Here is a 14745-nt window from a genome sequence, read left to right on the forward strand (position 1 = left end):
GTGCTTCCCGTTCCCTTACTCATACTATAATCAACTCCTAACTCCCACAATGGCACTTCACATTTGGTTGCTGCCGCCCTGCTGCTTATGTAAGTGTTATGATCGCTAATCAGTGGCGTATCTATAATGGGTGCAGGGTGTGCGGGGCACACGGGTCCCTGGGTCCAGTGTGGCCCCGAACCGCACACCCTGCACCCATAGTATTACTTACCTCTCCGGAGTCCCACGTCGGCGCGGGGGCCTGGCACTGTAAAAACGACTGGAAAATGGCCGCAGCGCCATTTTCCCATTGACCTGCGCATACTCTATAGACTATGGGTGCACACTAGTGCCCAGAGTCTATAACTCCGGCGCTGGCGTGCTCATTTGTTTGTTTACTTAGTAAGGCGCTGCGTAACCCTTGTGTCGCCATATAAATAAAGGTTAATAATAATTATAAATAATTTTTATTTTAAAAATTATGTTGCCAATCACGTGAGAAACTTCACCTTGGAAGACAACGTTACTCCTCTTCCCATTTACACTGGTTGGAGGACAAATTGTGGTGTCATTGGAAAAAAGTAGCATTGATAAATCCACAATGGCCCAGACAGACAGTCAGAAACAGGACGCGTGGGTGAGCGCGGCGGCCTTACCTGCCATCTCTGTAGGATTTGGGCTGTAGGTGACCTCTGTCTGGAAAGAGAAAAATAAAATAAAACAGGTTATTCAGGATATTTTCTTGCTACATCTTTCTTCTGTGCGGTGATCCTAACATTTAGGTCTGGCTTGCCGTACACTTGGGACAGATACACTCTACGGTTTGATTGGCGTTTTAAAATAAATGCCAGTAAAACCGCATTTCAAATATAAATGCGTCTGACAGGTTTTTGTTTTACTTGCGTTTGACAAGTCATCGTAGATCACTCCGCTGTCTTCAATGGGGCTGATTCTGAGTTAGGAGCATCCATGCATCCATCCGTCCACATGCACACGCTACACATTAGATAATAGATTTACCTTTCAACATGTCATTCAGACCACTCACTACTGAGTTACTATTTGCAATATTATTTGATATGTTTTATAGCCAAAATGGACCTGTGTAGAGATTTTAATAAGATGTCTAAAAAAACACCCCCTTTTGATTATAAATAAACATTTTCGAAATCTTGGGTCTGATTCAGAGATTTTCGCAAAGCCGATATTTTCACAGATGGGGCGATTATTTGCTATTGCACATGGGCGAAATCCATGCCGCGCACGCTCAGCGGTTGCTTTGCGATTACTCTCGTACATAGGAACCACTCGCAAAATGTGACGGGTAGTGAGCGTTTAGGGGTGGTAACAGGGGGGGTGGTTAGACAAATGCAGGCGTGTCTGACCATTTAAATGCCGTTTCATGGGCGTGCATAAATTAGACATTGCGTTCTCCTACTCAGCGTGAGAGCGGTCTACGTGTCAGGAGAGCTGCAGTGTTTTGCGGCTGGTCAGACTTAGCTTACATGCCGCTTGATGCGCGTCGATGGAACCGATGTTTGCACGTCGCCATATGGATATGAGAAGGCAGCAGTGGCCGTCCCCATACTTGGCTAAGCTTTGGAAGGCATCACCATAGTTTAGCAACTGCGATCCGTAATGGAATGCATTACCGGTTTTCCCCTTACGGCAGGAGTTCCCAACCACGGTCCTCAAGGCACACTAACAGTCCAGGTTTTAAGGATAGCCATAGTTGAGCACAGGTGACTTAATTAGTACCCTAGTTATTTTGATTTAACCATCTATGCTTAAGCATGGATATCACTAAAACCAGGACTGTTAGTGTCCTTTGAGGACCGAGTTTGGGAATCACTGCCTAACCACGGATAACCACATATCAGCTGCGACCTGTACAGCGCGAATTGATAGATGGACAGTGAATTGCCTGTGTAGTGTAGTCAGTATGCTGGGAGATAGATATTATGTCCTCCCCAGTGCTAAGTGCTAGAATTTAAACGCCCGTGGAGACACTTTCATCAGTCTCCAGTCCCCTGATGATTTTATTTTTAATTAACCTTTGTAACAACAAATGAACGTGTGCTTGTATGAAATACCACACCGCTTATCTAGTACATGAGCTCCGCAATATTGTAATTAATTAGTTCCAGCTGATACATTTCACAGTATGATAATATTCTGCATTTCCAACTTCAACCCGATAACTGGGCTGAATCAAAATGTTTAGTTTTACCTTTAGGTTACCTGCATGTATTGGCGTGCCACATCTGGCAGGGGCAAAAAAGCCCCAAACACACAAACCCCCAGCTCTACCTGATGCTACAGATGCATGGCTGAAAAGCACAGAAGGAAGCCAAAAAGGAAAAGCAAACTATGTAGTAAAAGTTGCAGTAGGCCAGATAATTAAGGCCGCATGAAGGTGGAAATCCTTAAATAAGCTGGTGTTAAGAAATTCATACTAAAATAATACGCTGATTACCATACTTAGGGCCTAGTTCGGAGGTGCACGCAGTTCATGTGCGGCTGCGATTTCTCATGGATTCACAAGTGCAAAAATATGTAAATATCAGCTTGGGCATTTCTCTTGTGTAATTCCATTCGCCAGACTGAGCTAATCCTGCGACACCCGCTTTGCAATTCTGAGCAATGCTCAACAGCGCCGGTGGATATGATAACTCCACCATCAACGTGCCATCGGTTCCTTGAGCCTGGGTCACAGCCTCCCTTTTAACACTCTCAAAACATGGCCTCTGTGGTTGCGGTGCTGCAAAAGATGACGTATCCGCATGCAGAAACACTCCCATAACACGCCCATGTGACTCCCATGCCACTCCCATAACATGCCCATGTGACTCCCATGCCACTCCCATAACACGACCATGTGACTCCCATCCCATGCCCCTCCCATAACACTCCCATAACATGCCCATGTGACGCCCATGACACTCCCATAACACGCCCCTGCCACCTCCTCTTTTTACGCTCACTTATGGTCACCTCCCAGCCTCCTCCCAGAAACGCCCATGGATCGCAGAACCAGTCTCGAATAACAGCAACGTCGTACGCATATGCATACGCCATCGCGCACTTAGGTTCCCAATACGCAGTAAGTGTTTTCAGGACTTTTCGCACATGTGCAGCAGCAAAACAACACTCAACTGCGCAAATACCGGTGCTGCGACCAACCCTGAATTGGGCCCTTAGTCCAGGACGGTTGTTGCAGAAATAAAATATCCTGACCCTGATAAATAGCGGAACATAGCAGCTATGAGCTTGGAACTTGTCTCACCTAATCTATGGCGTTCTGTTCCCACATTCACTTTACGTGTCACAAGCACCATGCTACAGGGACACCTACTGTACAATTGAATGACACTGTTCAATAGCAGCTAAGTGCAGGGGCCCCACACATCAGTATATGAGTGGGTCCCACGCTCTGATAAAAGGAAAGCATACAGTATAAACACAGTGACTCACTTAAGCTCATGTCTATAAGCCACTTTGCAAACATACTATTGTACATTGTGCTATATAACTATTTATGGAAGTTCTCTTATCTAACACTGGCTCCCACCCAGCAAATTCAAGGGCTGGATGAAAATGATGAAACCTTTACTCCACTGAAACAATGACATCTCTGTAGAACGCAGAGAGAGACACCCCCACAGCCACTGCAGAAACAGAACACATACATGCATGCAGTCAGTCACATTATCATGGACCCACCTGTCAGATGTACGTACAGGGGCTACGCCATGCACACAATCAATAATAACACAAGATGATCTGCAAATGATGTGCTAATAGCCTAATACACATATACAGCAGAGACACGAGCAGTACTAGTGTGCACAACATAAAATCTGCACAGTCAGGAAAAAATGAAAAACATGTCAAAATGATATAATAGACAGAGACGATCTGAGCCCAGTAACAGCACACATACATACTGCACACAGTACATGGAAATGCACACAGGCATACACCGAAAACACCAATGACCTTTGTCAGTATCACCTATCGCAGGGCACCTCCTCAGCCGACAGGTGAGAGCGGGTAGTGCGAGGATGCCAGCCTACTAGCAGACATCACCATGCAGCCTGTGTGGTTTAGGTGGTAAACAACATGCAGCTGAAGCACAGGGAGCTGCGGAGGAAGGCAGGCTGAGGAACAAGCTGAGTGACGCAGGATGCAATGGAGGAAAGGGAATTAACTGTTGGACAGCCAGACAGGAATCGATGCATTATCTGCAGATCGTAAACTATCCTTCTGTCAATCAAGGAGTTAAAAGAAGTTTATCATTGAATCCATACATAACACGTCACGAGGGTCAATGACGGATTTTCTTATTCTGCCCTCACAGCCCACCTGCATTTTCCCATCTCTTATTATCACCAAACACTACCCCTCCTATCCGCTAACATGACATAGCCCGTGTGGGAGAAGCTATACATCGACATGCACACACAACAATATATATGTACTGTATGCTCATGTATTATAAATCTACACTAGTAATAGGTCCTGATTTCCAATAAAGACTGCAGTGCCTGATTCTGTGGGCATCACTCACTTGCTACTGTACAAATAAACAATATCTGTTTTTTAACACCAAAACATCACAGGAGGCAATGTCACCTCTTTTTTGCCTGCAACATATTCTAGGGCGTTCTCGCTAAGATGATCGAGGGGGAGATGTATCAAACTTTGGAGTGAGATAAGGTACCAATACCAACCAAACAGCTCCTAAATGTCATTATACAGGCTCTCTCCACTTTATCTCACTCCAAGTTTTGATACATCTCCCCCTAAGCCGTTAGGGGCCTACTGTCAGAAACAAACTAATACTAACTGCTTTGGGGCTCATTTACATCTGAATGCAATTCAATTTTATGACACGCAGCTGAGATGTATCAGTACACATCCCCTTTAATGCCGTAACTGTTTCCAGAGGAAGCGCAGGGTAACACTATTACCAGGATGCAGTCAGGAAGCCGTCGAAATCCTGCCGACTGTCATTTTACCTACGAAATGCCGACCACCGGCTTCCCGACTGTCCAATTCCGACAGGGGTAAAATGACAGCCGCCGAAATCCCGCCGCCTGTCATTTTAACTACTACCAATCGAAGGTAGGCCGGGTGCGGATAGCCACGGGGGGGGGGGGGAGGGTTTGGTTAGGGGCTCCTGGGGGGGACTACGGGTTAGGCACCCCCCAGGGAGACTTAGGTTTAGGCTGCTGGGAAGGGGGGTTAGGTTTAGGCTCTTACAGGGGGGGTTAGGGTTAGGCACTTGGGGGGTGGGGGATGTTAGGGTTAGGCACCCCTAAGGGAGGGTTAGGGTTAGGAGGGGGTAGGGTTAGTAATAGTTAAAAACACTTACCTGTCGACATCTTCACTGCCGGACTTCCGACATTGGGATTTGAACTGCCGACTACCGACTATTTCCCCTGACTTGCCCCTACTCCCCTTAGTGATCAGTTATTGCACTACAGCAGAGTGGCCAATCACCAAAGTGTGGGGGTGGTTAGTACAAGTGCTGGAAGAATAGGCAGGAAATGCCCCTTACTCAGATATCCTCACATTAATATTCTTCTTTACACAGCATCATCCACATATGAAGAAGTTTTCTCTCCTTCCCTAAAACTCGTACAATAATACAGAGTATATTTATATCTGGGTAATGCAGAGACCAGGTATAAAAGGTGAGAGTCACTTGGTGATGCTACTGGGCAGGACAAGGTGTATGATGATGCGAATGGTGTTGCCACACTCCTTCATGGTGGAATTCACATCAGCAAGTGGGTGGGGCAAGGCATAGGATGATGCAATTTTCATCATCACGGTATATGCCCGCCCACTTCACAGGCTGGTGAGCGCCCTTTCAGGAGCTTATCCTGCTCTCCCTGGAGCTCTACCAATCTGTGTGGTGTGAAAAGTCACATTCAGAATAAAGATAAACAAAAAAGAGTATTTCAACATTGCGACTGTCGACATTCAGAATCTGTTGACGTCCTGGTGTTGACATGCTGACCGATTCCACTCCCAATAATGCGAGACTCTCCCGGGCACTCTGAGACAACTATGGCTACAATTGCATGCATTATGCTATTTTGTGAATAATACAAAGAGAAACGTACCCCTTTATGGGCGCTAACAGCGGCGCTGAGGTCTTAGCTGTTCTATAGAAGGATGCCAGCCAGTGCTTGCTCAATAGGGCAGGTAATCAGAACAAAGCACTGAGGTGAGAACAGCGATGGTAATGGGTAACGTGTAATGAATATGTGTCACAAATCAGCAGTGTTAGAAAAGTGCGGAACAAATGTCAGTAGATCAACTTAATAACTGAATAAAGTATACGGACAACACTCAAGAGTGAAACCAGTGCAGAATGCATGTAATCAGGGACTAATTGTGGACTATGGGCCTGATTCAGTAAGGAACGCAGTTGCGTATACTCATGCAATCTGTTGATCAATTCGTACGCGCGTGCGTGAGCCAGATGCTGAGGTCAGAATTGCGTACGCAGAGGCTACGCAGACTCTTTACAGAGTGACTGACAGGAAGTGCTGTTTGTAGGTGGTCACGGGGGGGTGGTCGGGCGAACGCAGGCGTGCCAGTTGGGCGAACACAGGCGTGCATAAATTAGCCGCTGCGCTACCAGACGCAGCCTAAGGACTCATAGCGTGCGCAAATCGGATCGGGGCGAGATATTGTCGAGTTTGGCGCGTGTACACGCACTATGTCGGCCCATGCATGCTCGCTCAGGGTCGTTCATCGCACCGACAGGTCTGCCGTACATGCTGCTCAATCTGTCAATGTGATGAACGACCCCACACATTTGGATGCAGCTGGTGAACGACATATCGTGCGTCGTTCATCAGATCATGCGGTGTGTACGGGCTGCACAATATGTCGCTCGTCGCATCGTGGGTCGGCTGGGTAAACTGGTCGTCTAATGTGGATGTCAGAGATGAATTAAGGGGGACCCAGAGGAGGGGGCTTGTGCTCTAGAGCCCCTGCTGTATGAGGATGCCTGCTGCTTACTGTCCTCCTCAGCTGACTTTCTGGCATGTCTGTGTGACTCACATTGCAGCACATACATGCCATTCAGTGCAGGCGTGTAATCTTGCCACATCTCTGATTAATATTAATTCCCTCTACAAAATGGGAATCTCCACTGTAAGCAGGTGGAATGCCCGCTTTATTAACACCTAGGGGTAAATTTACTTAGATTGGGCGAGTTATTTGTTTTTTTTTTTCATTTCGATTTGCATCGCCGAATCTCGGATGATTTTCCCGTTTTTCATCTCGCAAATTTACAAACAAATGAGTTTAGCTGAAAGTGAGTTGGCCGATGGTGAAGCAGATCGAGATTTCTTCCCCTAGTTGCGAGTTTAGATGATATTACTCACCCGAGATTGCACTGACCCTGCAGCCTGGTGCTAGTTCCTAAATTACGGTGGAACCCTACTCGTTTTGTTCCCCATCATTTTTTAAACCAGGACTGGCTGACAATTCCGGGTCTGGTTATGGCTTTTGGGGGGGATCCTACGTCCTTTTTTTTTTTTTAAAAATGAACCCTATTTTTAATATTTACAGGCAGAAACATACACAAATCACACTGATCTGTATATGTTTCCGGCAAACTCGCAGCTCGGGAGGTGAGTGTTTAAAACTTCAATTTGGTAGGGAGTTGCTGTCATCTCACCTGAGATTGTCATCTCGATTCTTGGTAAATTTGCGAGTTTTATATTTTAGGTGAAAAGTACTTCCACGAGTGAAAAGAGAGAACTCTCTCCCAAACTCAAAAGAGTTTGGGGCTCATTCAGAGTTGGTCGCAAGCGCATCCCTCGTGCGCATGCGCGAGACCCGGCTAGCGACGGACGCTCCATCGCTAGGGGTCTCGCAGCAGACGGGGCGAGCTGTCGATGGGAGGCGGGCAGGGGGCGTGCCTGCCCAAACATAGGCGTTCCCGCCGGAACGCTTGCCGTTTGGGGGCGGCCCCACTGACATCATTGCTGATGTCAGTGGGGAGCTTCCTGCTCGATCAGAGCAGGAAGCTCCCTGGAGCTTACGAGTGCCCAGACCCAACCTTAGGGTCTGGTCGTAAGCCCTGATGTCGGTCGCTAGAGCTGTGGGTGTTAACCCACAGCTCAGCGATCGACAAGGAGGCGGTCGTTCAGGATGCAAGCGGCCGCCCTGATTCAGAGCGACCGCTTGCAACTAACGACCGCCTCTGAATGAGGTCCTTTGTCTTTAGTAAATTTGCTAAATTAAAAACATGCCTAAACTCACGTGAGATTGTCATCTCGACCAATCTCGAATCTTAGTAAATTTACCCCCTAAAGCCAACAAACATTGGGCCTGATTCAGAGCTGAACACTCTGACCAGAGCACTCGCTCTGAATCAGGGCCCTCCTACCTGTTTTAGGAGCGTCCTCATGGACGTTCGCATAGCTGTGGGTTACCACCCACAGCTTATGCGAGCGTCCATGATGATGGTCGCGATGGTCAAGACCATCGCGACCATCGGGCTTGCGACGGAGACCCTGCGGTAGGGTCTCGCTGCCGCAAACCCTGGAGTGATTTTGGCTCTATCAGAGCCAAAGTCACTCCCACTGACATCTCTAGTGATGTCAGTAGGGCCGGCTTGAGACGGTAGGCGTTCCCATGGGAACGCCTCCGTCTGGCAGGCACGCCCACCAAAGGGGGTGTGCTGTCAATCAACATCGACAGCACGCCCCCTTTGGTGCGAGACCCGGAGCGATGGAGAGCCCGTCGCTCTCCGGGTCTCGCGCATGCGCACGACAGAGCTCCCTCCGTCGTGCGCATGCGCAGTGGGGGACATCGACCCGCTTGCGAGCATACTGCCGCTCACGAGCGGGTCTGAATGACCCCCATAATTCCACAGTGTGCATTGCATCACGTTTAGGCCTCGGCTTATTTGGAATTGTACTCCCCACTCTATAGGTTCTCTCTCTTTCCTGGCGCATTTATTAAATATGAGCTGTTTTTAATTAGCAAATTAATTCACCTTTTTGAATATTTTTATTGGTATAACTGGAGCGTAGGGAAGAATCAGACAAAGCGAGGAGTCACTTCCAGCACAAGTCATGTAATGTTATCTTACAATCTCCATGGAAACAGGTGGAAAGAGCTGCTGGTAAATAACAAAACTTAGAGCACAGTTAACAAAAATGTGCTGTAACCCAGAGCAACCAATATGACATTAGCTTTACTGAATTTGCATTACACTACACTCATCTGATTGATAGCTGAGGGATGTAGAGCCATAACTAGACATTTGGACCACCATAGAAAATTTTGAAGGGGCCTCCAAAGTTTCAAATGAGGATCATCCAACCATCCCCTCACTTATACCCCTTTTACACCAGAGCTAAAACCTGGGTTATTGTAGGGTTAACCCGGGTAACTCCTTGGTGCAAATGAGGACTGGGTTGGCTTCCCGGGTGGAGTGACCCGGCAATCCAACCCAGGTAACTTGCAGGGTTTAACACGGGAATAACCCGTGAAACCCTGCAGTGTAAACGGCGCGATCAGGGTCACTTCAGTGGCGCTTGAAGATGACGTCATCTCCAAGCGTCCACTTCCACGCCGGAAGAGCTGGGTCACTGCAGACCCAGCTCCAGTGTGAACGGCGCCGACTCGGGAAATTCCGGTTCTGATCCGGTTTGGAACCCTGTTCCAACCTCTGAGTCAGACCTGAAATTTAGGTATAAAAGCAGTATGACCTTCCTGGGCTCGTTCCTCTGTGCAAAAAAAAGAAAGAGAAAAAAAAACGACAGGTTCCCCTAAATTTTCAAACAGATCCAGTGATTGTCAGCATGGCCTGTACAATAACCCCCCCCCCCTACACACACACACACACACACACACTCTTTCGCCCCTTCCACCCCAATTCCCTCCCTCCCTTAATGCTGCCAACCCCTTGTGAAAAACACTGGCACAACCTTACCTTTAAAACTGTGGGGACCCAGGGTAGTAATTAAGACAGGGACTGCCAGTGAAAACTTTGCCACTCAAGTGGTCCCAGTCTAATGGACGGAGCTACCAAGTCCTCTCCCCGATATTGTCACCAGCCACCATATGACACAATACACATAGATCTAGGAGAGGGTGACACAGCTCTAAACTTACCGTCCCGGTATGTGGTCTCCGTCCTGCCTTGTTAGGAGCTGTCTCACATAATACTACCAGACACTAATGCACTTCCTATCTATAATTAATGAGATGAATGTAATTTGTGCTGTCTGCCTGCTCGCTCCATTTCTAATGAGGATTCCCTGAAGCTCCACTCAGAGCTCTCTGTGTACAGTGTCCAGAAAAGAATAGGAATATTCTTGTGTGTTAATGTTCCTGATATCAGAAAGTGTAATAACTAATTTACCCACAAGGGGCAGTAGAACTGATGCCTGGAGTGAGTCTTCAAGGTTCTTTCAATTTTTGTGAATTCAACAACTTAGCCAAAGGCAAAGACAGTCAATAGAATTGAACAAAGGCCAGGGCAGGGGTTGGTTACAAGTGATGGTAATCCCAACTCTAGACCAGACTGCTAATTAAAATAAGAAGAGAATGCTGCTGCATTGCAATTTCTATCAGTGTACAAACACTTGCACCGAAGTGTCTGTTTTTTAGGGGTCTATTCATTATCACTTCCTTTCTACTTACTACTGTTGGAGAAATTACGTTTTGGGGCCATTCATCATAAAGGTATCACAGATATGTCCTGCTTACCTTTCTCTCCCGATGTGGCCTGCTGTCCCCAGGCATGGGGACCTAAATTCATCAAACCCCGAAAATACATTATTTTCGGAGCTCGTGTGTGCTCACATTGATGATGCGTCATTTAAGCCCCGCCCCCTCTGCCTGATGATTCACAAATCAAACACATCCACATCCCCTCATATACATACCCATACCTCCTGGACTTCCCTGGTAATGTATGATTGCCATCACCTGTGGTGAACTAGTTAATTGATAAGAAAGGTGTTTCACCACAGGTGATGGCAATCATACATTACCAGGGCAGTCCAGGACCAGAGCATTGTGTCCCTCCTGGAGAGGGTCATGTTGGGAGGTATGCAGACCCTCCAATATGACCCCTTCCATCAGGTACAAATGCTCTGTTCCTGGACTTCCCACCTAATGTATGATTGCAGTCACCTGTGTTGAACTAGGTAATTGATGAGACAGGTGTTTCACCACAGTTGACTGCAATCATACTTTAAGATGGAAATCCAGGAGCAGAGCATTTTGTACCTAATGGAACGGGTCATGTGGGAGGGTCTGCCTATTGGAAATATATTAGTTGAGGCCAATATTGAAGTGTTGATTTTATCCAATGCTCCAATTCTAGCACCTGTAGTGCAACATAAATCAGCCTCTAGGCGCACATCCACATGCCGATAATACTGAGCGATTGCAGGATTACGACATCGTAATCGTGCAATCGCTCAGTAATCGTGCACAAATCGTGCACTTTTATGTCGGAAACGACCAGCAATGCGCGTTCCCGCTGGTCGTTTCCGATATCAATCATCGGTCGAATATGCTGTACAACCTGACTATAACATCAGGTTGAGCATGTTCGGGGAAGATGGATGTGCCTACACTGAACGTACAGTGTAGGCACAGGGGGTCATTCAGACCCGCTCGTGAGCGGCAGTACGCTCGCAAGCAGGTCGATGTTCCCCCACTGCGCATGCGCACGACGGAGGGAGCTCCGTCGTGCGCATGCGCGAGACCCGGCGAGCGACGGGCTCTCCATCGCTCCGGGTCTCGCACCAAAGGGGGCGTGCTATCGATGTTGATTGACAGCACGCTCCCTTTGGTGGGCGTGCCTGCCAGACAGAGGCGTTCCCAGTGGGAGTGATTTTGGCTCTGATAGAGCCCAAATCACTCCAGGGCTTGCGGCAGCGAGACCCTACCGCAGGGTCTCCGTCGCAAGCCCGATGGTCGCAATGGTCAAGACCATCGCGACCATCATCATGGACGCTCGCTATAGCTGTGGGTGGTAACCCACAGCTATGCGAGCGTCCATGAGGACCCTCCAAAAAAAGGTAGGAGGGCCCTGATGCAGAGCGAGCGCTCTGGTCAGAGCGTTCAGCTCCGAATCAGGCCCACAGCACAGACTGTGAAACGACTGCACGATTACAATGCATGCTTGCCGACATTTAGCTCCCTCCTTCCGGGAGGGAGCTGTCGGGCTTACAGGGCTGGGGGCGTGACGCGGCCAAAGGGGGCGGGGCCCGGCACATGACGCGACATTGAGGGCGGAACAGCACGGTCGCATCATCATAGCTCCGCCCCCTCTTCACAATGCCGTGATTAATGGCATTGTGCAGCCGGGGGCGGAGCCACGATGACGCGATTCAGCGCGAATCGCGTCACCGGCCCCCCTGCTGCCGGGGTTTGTACTTAAAAGCGCGGGGGGGGGGGGGTGCGGGCACATCGCCGGGGGCCAGGAGGGTTGCCTGCCTTCCCGGGAGGTCGGGAGCGGCACCCGATTTTCGGGAGGCTCCCGACCAAATCGGGAGGGTAGGCAAGTATGTTACAATGTCGTAATCGTGCAGTTGTTTTTTGGTCTGGTAGTGGATGTGTGCCTTTAGAAATAAAATGATTTGTTAAGATTCTACTTAACATTTAACTAGAACCTTATAGAAAATAAGCTAGAAACTTATTGGTTGCTATGGGCAACATCTCCACTTCTTAAAACTCTCACTTTAGTAAATATACCCCTATGTGTTCAGGAAGGTTGAACTTTTAAGAGAGACTGCAGAATGCGTCAGGACATAAGGTTTTGGGATGGGTAACATGTAGTGTACGGGGAGCTGACATTTAGCATCACACACTTGCCCTTTTGCAGAACACACTGGACGATATTTGATCCTGCACAGACCCTCTCCTACTATCAGTCACTCAGGATTTAGTAGCTACTGTAAATATCCGCCATGGGCAATGTGCAACCTCAGGTACAGAGTGCTAGGTGTGGGATTTATACTTCGACAGAAACTCATCGTTTATTAATCACTTACTTTGTAAAGGAATATTTATGGTGATTTGGTGATCTTTTGAATTTTGATTTTGCTTTGATTTTTTTAACCAGGAGCTAAAGTTACGCAAAAGATGATGTCATTTAGAGCCTTGTCCCTGCTTAATCTGAATATGCAAATTAGAGTGCAAGTTTGTATCTTCAGTGCAGAATTTTCTGTACAACAAGAAAGAGCCTTAGGGATATATTCACTAAAGTGCAGGTTTTTAGAAGTGGAGATGTTACCCATAGAAACCAATCAGATTCTAGCTATTATCTTCTAGAACAGGGGTGGCCAACCTGCGTCTCTCGAGCCGTATGTGGCTCTTTCTTTGTAATGATGCGACCCCCGCAGACCAGGCGGTGGCTTGGGGGCGCCGGAGACCAGATTAAGGAGGGGGGCATTGCTACGCCACAGCAACTGTGAACGCTGGTCTCTGAAGCTTCAGGGGCCAGCGTTCCCAGTGATGCAGAGCGCGGGCGATGTCATGATGTTACCCGCGATGTGAGGAGCCTGTGGGATCGGGAGCCCTGATGCCGTGGATACAGCGATGCCTAGTGTGGTCAGGTAAGTACTGGGGGCACTGCATAAGGGGCACTACCACAGGAAGCACTGCATAAGGGGCACTACCACAGGAAGCACTGCATAAGGGGCACTACTACAGGGGGCATTGCATAAAAGGCACTAGTACAGGAAGCATTACATAATGGGCACTACTACAGGAGGCATTTAATAAGGGGCAATACTACAGGGGGCATGTAATAAGGGGCACTACTACAGGGGGCATGTAATAAGGGGCACTACTACAGGGGGCATGTAATAAGGGGCAATACTACAGGGGGCATGTAATAAGGGGCACTACTACAGGGGGCATTGCATAAGAGGCACTAGTACAGGAAGCATTACATAATGGACACTACTACAGGAGGCATTTAATAAGGGGCAATACTACAGGGGGCATGTAATAAGGGGCACTACTACAGAGGTGTGACACATGGTCTTGCTCCTGCAAATGTCATACCAAAGGCGTGCGCACAAAAATGGGCCCTGGACTTGCGACATGATATCGGCTCTTTAACTTGACTACAGATATTGGCCCTCATTCAGAGCCACTCGCTAGCGGCAGTACGCTCGTTCCGAGCGATGTTCGCACATCTGCGCATGCGTACGGTTTTTAGTACGCATGCGCGAACCAGTCAGTGCGGCTGAAAATTGTTTGTTCGCTATATAGCGAGTGCCTGCTATTTTGAGTGACAGAATGAGGCGTATGTGGGTGGTAACAGGGGAAGGTGCTTGAAAACGGGGAGTGGAGATCCGTTCGCAGGCGTGCTTAAAGGTCAAAACGGGCGTTTTATGGGTGTGCATAATTAATACAGCAGCGTCATTGACCACGTCACTTGGTTTTTTTTAACTCAGAACTGCTCGCAAAATAGCGGTTGAAAAAACCAACCACAAGAATAGCGAGCAGTTCATACGCTGTACGATGTACTCGATTAATCTAATAAATAGCGGACATGACGTATGGTGCGAGCGGCCAGGGGGCGTTTTTAACAAATAAACGAGCGTATGTTTTGCTCGCTCGTTCAGACTTAGAGGTGTGAACAGACTGCAATGTGCGAACGGATCATTTGAATAGCCACCCCTTGTTTTTGAACGAACGCAAATAGCGAACGGCTCTGAATGAGGGCCTTTGTTTGACTCTTAGCCTCTGGCTGGA

The 14745-nt window shown here is 48.1% G+C and overlaps 1 protein-coding gene across 4 annotated transcripts in view; it reads right to left on the reverse strand.

Annotated features, from left to right (window-relative positions):
* The window catches only part of AK1 (adenylate kinase 1), an 83413-nt gene that overhangs the window by 16747 nt on the left and 51921 nt on the right, over nt 1-14745 (reverse strand). For 2 of the 4 annotated variants that reach the window (XM_088453372.1, XM_088453374.1), the window contains one exon: nt 636-675. In XM_088453372.1, the coding sequence (XP_088309498.1) occupies nt 636-675 (40 nt within the window). Of the gene's footprint in view, nt 1-635; nt 676-3978; nt 4159-14745 lie in introns of those variants that run through there. The other 2 variants (XM_088453376.1, XM_088453375.1) reach the window with 2 other exon arrangements.

This window comes from Taudactylus pleione, unplaced genomic scaffold (genome assembly GCF_031769625.1).
Source record: "Taudactylus pleione unplaced genomic scaffold, aTauple2 ptg000579l, whole genome shotgun sequence".
In the NCBI taxonomy this organism is placed as follows: Eukaryota; Metazoa; Chordata; class Amphibia; order Anura; family Myobatrachidae; genus Taudactylus; species Taudactylus pleione.